The sequence below is a fragment of the Zingiber officinale genome, chromosome 5B, assembly GCF_018446385.1.
Source record: "Zingiber officinale cultivar Zhangliang chromosome 5B, Zo_v1.1, whole genome shotgun sequence".
Lineage (NCBI taxonomy): Eukaryota > Viridiplantae > Streptophyta > Magnoliopsida > Zingiberales > Zingiberaceae > Zingiber > Zingiber officinale.
In genome coordinates this window covers 11,038,972-11,050,867 of record NC_055995.1, presented here as the reverse complement: position 1 = coordinate 11,050,867, position 11,896 = coordinate 11,038,972, and the positions used below count along the sequence as shown (strand labels likewise).

Sequence of the window (11,896 nt, the reverse complement as noted above, 5' to 3'; positions counted from 1 at the left end):
TTCAGTGAGCGGGAAGATTTGATTGAAGAAATTCATGGTGGTTCCACCATTTAGGAAAAAAAATCATAACATAGAATCCGGATGACCTATAGAATTTTTCTATCGACTATCTAGATAAATTAAAAAAATATATATAAAAATTTATCCTAAATTTACTATCCATTAAGAAGAAATTTTTTAATAATATATGAACAACAGAGAGCATCTCCTTGCTCCAATGATGGTTTTGCAACTTGTCTTTGACTTCATAAATGAATGCTTATTGTTCTTGCCCATGCCAGAAGCAAGCAACCACCTGGAACCAGATTGCTGTTGCTTGGGAGTAACCCATAGATTTTTCTTGGCCACTTCAGGCTCAGCTTTTAGACAGGCAACATGCACCTCTGTGATTTTAAACTGAGGGATGACCTTGTTACAAGATCCTCTTCCTTCCAAAGCTGAAAAATCTCCAATAGATTGGGAACTAATGTTTGATGCCTGATTGTATTCTTAGCCCCTCAACTGACAGGGCTTCGATCTTATCCATGGTCATTGGAGCAACATCCTCAAGTGATTCATTCTGAGAATCATCAGTCTCTACTTCTGGGTAGTGATTTTGCAACAAGTCATTCCTCCGCAAACAAAAAGAACAGTTTGTATTCTGAAATATAACCAAAATGGAATACTCACAAACCTTTCACAAGAACCTAGAGCAGTTGTTGAGTCCCTGGCTATTTGCTCCATTGTCTTCCCATTTGTATCATTTAGAGGCATTAGTTTGCTTGCTTGCCTTGATAATGCTCAGTCCAAAAGGACTATGCTCTAGCCTTAGCATGCTTAAGAACTCACTGGCAACAGATTCAGTAGTGACAGCATCTGAGCTACGGAAAATACTGAACGAGCTAGTCCCGGTGTGAATATACTCGATATTCCCGAGAGATTCAAGTTTAGTGTTTATTTAGTATAGAGAAAATAATAATAAAAATAATAAAAGAGATGGAAAAAAATAATAAAAAAATAAAGATAATAAAAATTTTAGTATTTTTTTTACCCTTTAATATTGCGTGGTGGATTTGGACTACAAGTTTAAACCGGGCCGGGCTCAGTCTGATGGGGCAAGGAATAAAAGCGGGCCGAATCGGAGGGGCAGCCCGGCTACCCCAGCCACGATCCGTTGACATGCGACCAGATCAACTCGGCTTCCCAGTCGTCTCTCTCTTTCCGACCCTAACCCTACCCTTCGTCGCGAGTCCTCGATCTCCAACTTTGATGCTTCGATCCGCCTAGTTGTCTCCTCTCCCGCCCTTACTTCGATTCTCTCCGTCTGATCGATCACCGTTTGCGGATCGGAGTGGCGCGAAGAGGGCTTTTTCGCCAACTGCGATGCCGTCCTACGCGGATCTTGACCGTCAGATCGAGCATCTGAGGCAATGCAAGTTCTTGCCGGAGGCGGAGGTGAAGGCTCTCTGCGAGCAGGCCCGGGCGGTCCTCGTGGAGGAGTGGAATGTGCAGTCGGTGAAGTGCCCCGTCACAGTATGTGGGGACATCCACGGGCAGTTTTACGATCTCATCGAGCTGTTCCGAATTGGTGGCGAGGCACCCGATACGAATTACCTATTCATGGGGGACTATGTAGGTCAGTTTTGTTTGGACCGGAGACCGTCTACTTGGAAAAAGAGGCATTTTTGTTCTTCCTTGTTATTGAATTATTGATGACAGACTTTATGGATCAGTCGAAACTGTTTTAAACTTTCATCTTTGGTATTTCCTGTTTCCTATAAATTTTGTTGCAGATCGTGGTTACTACTCCGTGGAAACTGTCTCACTTTTAGTTGCCTTGAAAGTTCGTTACAGAGATAGGATCACGATTCTTAGAGGAAATCATGAGAGCAGGCAAATAACACAAGTGTAAGTATCTGTCTTGAAAGTTCATCTGTCTCTGCTGATATTTAAGTTCATTATATTTTAGTTTGCATAGTCTATCTTAAATGTATGACATTTGTTTGTTGACCAGAAAAGTAATCCTTTATTTTAGTTAAATGCGATCTTGATGCCATCTTCAAGTTCGGCAACTTGAAGATAGCAATAAGATCACATTTATTTGATTATTTACCTTTTTCTCATGATTTGGTGCGTCTTATGTGATGCTTGCCCAGAATTTTCCATAGGTTCTTCCACCAAGGAACTTGATTCACTAATACCAGAAAGGTATACAATAATATAATTCTATCTTGAACATCTTGCAATCTTGTTAATTCATGTCGATTTAAATTTTTTAAGGATGAAAGCAATGTTTAAAGCATATGCATGCAAAATATGCTCAGGCCACTGGCAAACACATTGCAATGCATATGCGCTCTCTCTCTATATATGTTTTTTTTGGTAAAAAATAACGTGAATTATGTAGAGAATAATGTATAACTTCGTATGTGAAATAAAAATGAATTTGCAATTACAATGTTTATATCAAATTAAACACAATCAATCAATCTAACCAAACTAAACATTTTTCATTTTATAATTAAATTAGTTATCTTAGCTATATTTCTGCATGATTTTTTTTAATGAATTTAAGCAATTGATATTACCAAGCACATAACCTTAATAATGCATGTTATCCAATGAATGCATTCCAAATAAATAAAAGTTTGCACTTTGATCTAATCAATGCATTGATTATATTTCCAGTTTGTCTATTTGGAGAAACTTATTTAGTCAAATCTTATGTCAACTTGAACATTACTTAGAATTTAACAAAATAGAGTTCAATTGATTTTTATAATCTTTCTGCAGCCATAAATGAACGCTGTGGTTCCTTGCTGCATATGTGGTCACATGAGCAGCTTTGTGTTATATTTAAAAAACAATCGATAAAAGAGAGTGACAATATAATAATTATTGGATACAAATGAACCTTTTAGACACTGTAAGGAGGGTTAACCAAGTGCCAAGTTATTACCATGGTTTATACTTTATAATGTTTGGAATTGTTCTAAAATGTTACCTAATTGAGACAGCTATAGATAGTGGAACCACTAAGATATCATCTCTGGAGCTCCTTTTCTTCCTCTTCAGAACAATAGCACCACCGAGACAATTCAAGAGAGAAGGCCGAATTCTTCTCCTTCTTCCTCTTAGGCACCAATGGAACAATAATAAGTCTCCTTCCTCTTCTTTTTCAGTTCTCTCCCTTCTTCCTTGTCTGCATCTTCCACTTCATTCCCTTCCTTTTGATTGGTGCCAACTAGTCACCTTGTACCAACACATGCTATGTAGGTCGGTAATGGAACATCTCATTCTCAGGCATTGAAACCCTAGAATTAAGGATACTGTAAACCTTGGTAATTACCTCAAAGTAGCAGTTACCAGTGCTTATCACGTGTACAAGAAAGATATGAAGAATAATGGATTTGTTAGTGGAACATTGCCAATTATTTACCTACAATTTTATTATCTATATTTGTCCTTTTTGTGTTATATCCATACTAAAATTTACATTTTATTGTTATAGGAACCTGCAACAAACAAGAGATTAATCTTGTTTGTCCTTTATTGATTGAATAAACCTGTCTGTCTCTTCCTTATTTTATCAAAATTTCTGTTTTTTTGTGTGTTAATCCAACACAAGTCTTTATTTGATTCACTAGTTATTTTATTCATTTTAGCGCCAATCTATTCATATTTGAACAAATATAATTGATCATAGATAAAGAAATCTCTTTATCATGACCTTATCCTTTTTATTGGATTGGATTTTCACTCAAGTCAAATGACTGGTTTGTATTGCTGAGTTACTGTCATAGAAGATTTTTTCCCCCTTACCTTGAGTTAAATGAAAAAATGGTTGGTCTGTCGGAATTTTGACATTTCTCATAGGAATTTGTTTTTTTTACTATTATCTATACATTTTTTTTCTAATTGATCTTGCATCTGTAGCTGTATATGCAAATGAAGTCGCCTGATCCCAAATTTTGGCATAGATGTTTCTGATGCATAAACATACATGCGAGGGCATGTACCAACGTTGACAGCAAAGCATGAACATAAGAATTTTTAATCAGTTTATTGTTCCTCCCTGTTACTGTTTTTTCATTTTCGTTATATATAATTTTGTAAAGCATACTTCTATCCTTCTAAAGTTTTCTAGCTATAATTGTCAAATTTATTTAATTATTTTAATACGTAAATCATTAACTATCTAAATATGTAAAATATTTGCACTCACATGCTGAATGATATAAGTAGAAAATAAATAAAAGTTCATGTTAACAAAACTTGCCCACGCCATCTTTGATTTTTACCAAAATCATGTTGTTAGGAACGTATGGTATAGGTAGTGTTTTCTTAAGTTAGCTATCTTGACTTTGACTGGTTTCCTAAACAGGTTGGATATTTTTAGTATAGGTTTCATGATTTGTTAAGGTATATGACAGGGTTTTGGTGGCCTCATTTATTTGCCTCTGCATCGGTTTAGACAATGGTAAATTCAAGGATTTTAGGCTCAAGGAGATGCTAGCTTTAATGTTAGAGATAGTGATAAATTTCTTTTAATGATTTTAATATGTAAAATGTTTGCTCTGATTGTTGTAGTTAATTCAAGGTTTGTCAGGCTCACGTACATGACTTGAGCTGCAGTTCCTTTCCAAATTTATGTAATTAACAGCTTGTGATCTTGCTGTTTGCCATAATGTCTGATTGTTTGGAAGAATTGATAGTGTTTACTTCAAGCAAAGAAGCAAATTATCTGTTCTCATAGCATTACATTAAGTAGATCCATTCTGAGTTGATTGTTTTACACTGATTATGTTTTCTGAACTTCATTTATGGTTTGGTATAAGAGTGTATACATTATCCAATTTTAACATATTTTGAGTTATAACTATTTCGTAAACATGAGAGTACTATTACTATCGGCTAAATGATTCATTACGGCAGGATTTTTGCTCACACTGATTATTAAGATCATGACAGGCTTTTGGTTGATTCGGTTTCACTTAATATGGTTGTTGGTTTGTAGTACTTTTATACATCCATTTTCTGCTAAGCATGTTACATAACTTTGGTGCAACTGAACCTTGTGATCCACTTTTTTATTTGATGACATGATCCAATTGTTTTAGATTCAGAAAAACGGTTATACTGCTATGACATATACACTATACATAAGTCATTCTACTTTGTTGGATTGATATGTACATACTGTGCTGTGGTAAGGTTTGTCTCGGAGAATAAAATAAAGGTTGACTACATTCAGTTGAGCTGACTAATTGAATGCCGATTTTGGGAACTACAAAGATGATAATCTTTCACCTGTATGAAACAATGTCAGAAATGATTTGAGGTTGAAAATGGTGTTCCTTTGTTTATAGTACCTTAATCACCTGAAATTTTCTCATCCGGCTTTTTACCACCAGATAAACCCAGTCTCCTATGTATATCATCTGGCTGTTTGCTGATAAGATCATATAAAAGTGATAAATTTTTGTTATATATTTCCCATAACTTTAAGGCCCTAATCTCATATTACTTAATACTAACAAAACCAAGCCTCTCTGAAAAAAATCTCTTTACACTTTATCTCAACGAGATTTTCTCTTTTGTCTAAATTAACTTCACTTCTATCTCAACTAACTTCACTTTTTATCTCAAGCTTATCCTTTATCCTCAACGCCCTTTATCCCATCCAATGCTAGTCTCTATCTCCATCTTATTCCTTATCCTCGACACTACCTCATTAACTACATTTTTATGCCTTAATCTCATCCTTTATCCTCAACATTATTATCTTATCTTAGCTTCACTCTTTATCTTATCCTTTGTCTTCTAGAGTTGCTATTCTTTGTTTAGTTTAATTTCAACAATATCTTCTCATTTCTTCTCTAATTCAATGAATGCATACAAAACACTATCCAAGTCCAACTAGGTTAAACTCTGACTATGTTTAATAAACATTTGGATCTATAGTGAATGTAATTTTTCTAGAACTTAATTTAAGAATATCTCTATTTTTAGCATAATGACAGGATCAATCCATTAAACCAATTCCAAAATAGTTGGGAAACCTGGCTTCTTGTTATTTGAGTTTGTAGCATCCATGCAGCTACTGCAAATGATTTTCATTATGACTATCAGCTTTGGTTTCAGGTATGGATTTTATGATGAATGCCTAAGAAAGTATGGAAATGCAAATGTGTGGAAGTACTTTACTGATCTATTTGATTACTTACCCCTTACGGCTCTTATAGAGAATCAGGTTTATTTCCTTCTCTAGTATGCTCTAAATCCTTTTTAGTTCCAACTTATTGATGTTCAGTTTATGATAAGTTGTTTTCTGTTTTAGATATTCTGTTTGCATGGTGGTCTCTCCCCATCCCTGGACACATTAGATAATATCCGCGTTCTCAATCGCATTCAGGAGGTAAGCATACATTGGCCATTAACAGTATGGCTTGTCCATTGTATTACTGCTGTCAAAGGAAATTACAATCTCTGCCAAAAGTTTGGCTTGGTTTGTAGACAGAGGCTAAATTCGAATAGCATCTCCACAATCTGTAGGATATAGTCATCATTGTCGTTGTCATTTACATCAAGCTTTGTAAGTCTATCCTATTTGTGGTCAGTTTCATGGCTCTTATCCTCTATTGAATTCTATGCTAAGCTATATTTTTTGTAATATTCTTATCAATTGTCATTCCCATTGCATTTATTTGAGGATTCTTCTATATATTCATACCAGAAATGCCATAGTTTAACATTCCAACCTATTTTGATCAACATGAGGGGAAAGCATTCTGCCCATATGCTGAAAACACAACCAGCTGACATGACCTCATGTATTGCTCCTATCAGACAATACATTGCTTGATGCCAGCCCATATAAAGCGAGACACATAAACTATATGCAACCATTTTATGCATTATAAACCCAAATTATAGCTAATTAAGGTCCATTTCAAATAATTTCTCAAAATATGCAATTTGGGTTCACTAAGGACTTGGATCTCGCAATAACTATATAATTATATAGTATAACGATACAATCTAAGTATGCAACTACATATATAAATCTTACTCCACATAATCAATAACCTTCTAAGTTATAAAAGCTCATCTAAAACTTATCAAAGTTCATCAACTCATGGTCTTTCTGCTTATACATCATATGATAATCAATCACATCAAAGCTTTCAGACGTAGTAGTATCCATAGTGTAACCAGGTTCGTTCCAATGCCAGTTGTCCTTGGCAATTTGATATTAACCATTTCAATAATGGAAAATATGAGGCCAATCTTGCTTTGACGGTACAAGAACTAATACTCTCGTCTATTGTAAAGCACTTATTCTGGTATTATTGGACTAGTAAAAACACATTAGCAAAGATGCTTTATTAATCATGATTTTCAATATCTGTATCAATATCCATGTCCCAAAAATTTAAGTATTGACCTTATTGGATGATGATAGGTGGGCTTCAAAGAGACAAAAATTAAAAAACATGAACAAAGTATGAAAGGAACAAAATTAGTTTGTTCAATGAATGAGATAAGAAAAACTATTAAAAAAACTTGAGAATGATGCATTTTATTCATTAAAGACTTTACTTCCAAATGTGGGATGTGATCCTTGTCCTTGCTCTGCAGTAGGAGTCTAGGTCTTGTATTTTTTTGCAGTGGTCAGAATTGTTCATATTTTTGAAATTTTTTTACATTATGATTTTTTTTTGTTTCCATATTCATTGAAAACCAGCGAGAGTATTGCTATGAAAACTCGTTATGGTCCGTAATTCTCTTTTTTTTTTTTCTTTCGATGATTTCACGAATAGCATTGTTACTGTGTAATCATTAAATTTGTTTACATATTGTACCTTTTGTCTGCTCTATAGGTTCCACATGAAGGTCCTATGTGTGATCTTCTCTGGTCTGATCCAGACGATAGATGTGGTTGGGGCATATCACCAAGGGGAGCAGGATACACATTTGGGCAGGACATTGCCCAACAATTTAACAATACAAATGGACTCACAATGGTGGCCAGAGCCCACCAACTTGTCATGGAAGGCTATAATTGGTGCCAGGTGAGTAAAAATTCTTGTCTTGCCTGTGTTTTAGTGGGAACAGTACTTAGTACATCAATGGCAAACTTAGTGATGACTTCTAGGAAAGTTAGCTACCTATCAGGAATTTGAAACTTATAGAGTTATCATATAAAATAATTAGATAACTTCAAAATTATGGAATCTGGTTTTCTGGATGGCAACACATTTATTATTTGTTTCTCGATCAATAATCAACCAAGTTACTACGGATCTCTATCTACCAGCATTCTGGGTGGGTGCTGGTTGATTCTGGAATTAAGAATCATGATCATCGTTTTTTTAGCATAGATTGGAAAATGGTAAGATTTGCCAAAACCTTCAGAAATTATGGATATAATAATTCATAGGAGATTCTATCAATTTTTTAGACCCATGTTGATCAATTAACTGAAAAGCCTTGTGCAGGTTATTTTCATGGATATATTATTACATGTTGGTTTTGCTGATAACAAAGCAAGTTGGAAAAGTAATTTTCATAAGCATATGATATTTACGGAAACAATCAGCTTCTGTAAATTGTGACAAATGTTTTTCTTAGTTCTGGAACAATTGACATAGCAATGATAGAACTTTCCATAGAAACATATCACACGATAGAAATAGTTCATTCAGTAAATAGTAAAGAGTGATAAATTCTTATTTCTGAAGATAACTGAGTTGGCTACAGAAGCATATGACATAAAAATAATAATTTCTACAAATGAAAAAACAACAAAAATGTTGCAAGAGAAAGAAGTATATAATAGAGGCAGTTTATTAGCTTTTGCAATCAACAAAATGTGTTTATTCCTTTAAGAAACTAATAAAACTTGCTTTAATTGTTTGCTTGCGCTTCTCAGGAGAGGAACTTATGTGACTCAGCTTGATTGTTTTTTGGATGAATATTATTTATCTAATTCCAAATTGCGGAACCAAATATTTCTAAATACTTGCAACCTTGTAAATAATCATGAAAAATCACTTAGCGATCAAAACAAGGCTTCCACATCACTCAGAAATTTAAATTCAAGATTTCCTAATTGGATTTACTTCTAGATGCTTAAGTGGACACTCAAATAGATTAAAATTGGAATTTTTGGAATTAACAAAACTTGCCATGCTCGGGACAAATATGGGATAAAATCCTTGTTTATGGAAAAACATTGTTTGGATTAAAAAATATTACTGTAGTTGGCAAGAATATTTTATTCTCATTATTCTCTAGCTCTGAGTTTTTTTTTTCTGTATTATTAAAGGGGCGACCGATGCACGAAGCCCCTACCAATGCGGGTCCCGGGGAACGGTCTAGTGTATTATTAACAATACATTTTTTATATTCCATTTTTAATCATTTTTACCTTACAATTCTTAGTTTCTGAAGCTTGTCTCCACGATTCAAGCTCTGAGTTTAATCTGTCGACACTCTCATCTACAAATAGTTTGTTACCCTCGTAGTAGCACTATGTCCCTATTGCCAATAGGATTTGATTCTTCGTCTCTTCAGCTAAGCCATGTAACCATGATGGAGATGAACATGTCGGCATGGACACTTGGACATTCCTGTTAACCAAGTTAGATACTTAAATCCATACTATTGTTTGATACTCATACCCAGGTATTTTTATTATCTTGAGTTATTGGAATTTACAATTATGGCAAACAATGTATTTTTGGAAAGAAATATCTATCTTGTTGCTCGCACAACAAGGGATAGTATTTGAAATATGTCCACACGGTACCTCTGTTTATTTGGAAACAAATATAAGCATCAAAGAAAAACTTGGCTTGGCCAGAAATGATTGAGTTGGAAATCATTCATAAGGAAAGCTGAGTCAAATCTCAATTATATGGAAAGAACTGATTCAATTATTTCAGTAACCAATGAAATGATAAAACAACAACAACAACCAAGCCTTATCCCACTAGGTGGATTGACTATATAGATCTTTTTACGCCATTGAGCTCTATCTCCTACTGTATCATCATCTATATTTAAATAAATTTTATCTTGTTTTATTGTCGCTAACAAATCGTTTTTGGTTTTCCTCTTTCCTCGTTACATGGGATGAAGAAAACCTTACTTGGGATCACCGTTAAGATTGGGAAGTGTACATATCAAAGGTTATGCAAATGAAAAATTTCAATCTATTTGATGGTTGGAGAGTGTTTCTTTTGTACTTGAATTCTTCAAAACATAACACAAGAGGGTGTGCATAGAATTCACTCTGCATATTCTATTTTTCTTATTGTTCCCATGTCGAAACCCAGTGCTGTAGCCAAGTCATTTTGTTGTTTCATAGAAGCTACTGGGCTCCACCACTGAAGCACCCAAAAGATTATAGAAGCTGTTCTTTGCTACCATCTTGTATGAAAGTTATAAGCAAATGTTGGATGTGTTTGTGTTCTGATTCTGGTAGTATGATAGGAACTCCCCTTGTTTGTAAATACTAATTAACCTATATACAACCTTGACTGTGGACATATGATGTACAGTTCATTAGATTCGAGTTTGAATGTACTTGAAAGAGGACATAGGCCATGCTAAGGCATAGCATAGCTCTGATACAAGTAGTTAGTTTTGTGATATTGTTTAGCTAGCAACTGTAATTATGAGATACTCCCCTGTTAGTAGATTCTTAGAAACACAACGATCACCTACATGTCCTTAAAGAAATAAAAACAATAGAACACTGAATATTGAAAAAAAAAACAGAAAAACTAGATCTAACAGGAGACATTATGGTTCACAAGTTGTCTAAGTCCACATTGCCACGGAAGAGGTTATGTCATCGTTAAATGTCCAGTTGAACATAATTCTCCTACCACATTATCTCAGTTCCAAAGTTTCATTAAGCTTACTATTCTTTTGTTTTTAATTTGGTTTTGATGCAGGGTAATAATGTTGTCACAGTATTTAGTGCACCGAACTACTGTTACCGCTGCGGTAATACAGCAGCTATAATGGAGATCGGGGAGAACATGGAACAAAATTTCCTTCAGTTTGATCCAGCCCCACGGCAAATTGAGCCTGAAACTACTCGGAAAACTCCAGACTACTTCTTGTGATGTTGATAATTCTCACCAGCACTGCTTTATCTTCCACAAGCTTGTCCAGTAGACATGTTGTAGAAAGAGTTTTAGTAATCGGGGAGGCCACCATCTTTTCTTCGGATTCTGGGCAATGGCAGTCGCTGGTTCTACTGCTGTTGTTAATTTCACGAGATGTTTCAGTGCGCATCTGGTTCTATTTGGAGTGATGAAGCATCAAGGAGCATCTGATTCTCTTCAGTTCATATACACATTTCTGTCTCAGAAAGCACAATCTCTCATTGCTTGCATATGTTTGATTATATTTGATTTATCTTTGCTCTTTGTTGGTTTGGCGTATCGTATACAACTATATTTCTTTGCAAAGAATACTAATCGCTGTAAGCGGCTAAATTTAAGTAAACGACATGTTTGAGACACTCCCTTGTGCTTAATTGAGTCTGGGCTTTTCCTGGGTTACAACTTAGAACATGCAAATCCTAACCCTATTGATCTATCAGTAGATGATTAGTCTAAAGTTATGATTGTTAAGTGTGAATTATCTCTACGGATCCTCGCTCATGCACTTGTCAATTTGGATTCCTATTGAGCTCTCTTTCAATGGCATGGGGTAGTCGTGAGGGACCGTTAATATGGTGGTACCACATATCAAGGGCACTGACATAGCTAGGATTTTAAACTTAGTGGGGTGATTTTCAAAATTTTCAAATATTAGTATAGGTCAATTTTCACAATCTAAATTTCAAATTTGAGGAGCTGAAAATGAACTTAATTTCACCTTAGTCCGAGTTTTA

The 11,896-nt window shown here is 34.8% G+C and overlaps 1 protein-coding gene across 1 annotated transcript; it reads left to right on the top strand.

Annotated features, from left to right (window-relative positions):
- Positions 1–1,162: 1,162 nt before the first annotated feature.
- Positions 1,163–11,521, top strand: LOC121984115 (serine/threonine-protein phosphatase PP2A-1 catalytic subunit-like). Its single transcript, XM_042536906.1, has 6 exons — positions 1,163–1,615; positions 1,773–1,887; positions 6,124–6,232; positions 6,320–6,397; positions 7,863–8,054; positions 10,947–11,521. The coding sequence occupies exons 1-6, from the start codon at positions 1,363–1,365 to the stop codon at positions 11,118–11,120; spliced, it is 921 nt and encodes a 306-aa protein (XP_042392840.1). The 5' UTR covers positions 1,163–1,362; the 3' UTR covers positions 11,121–11,521.
- Positions 11,522–11,896: the final 375 nt, after the last annotated feature.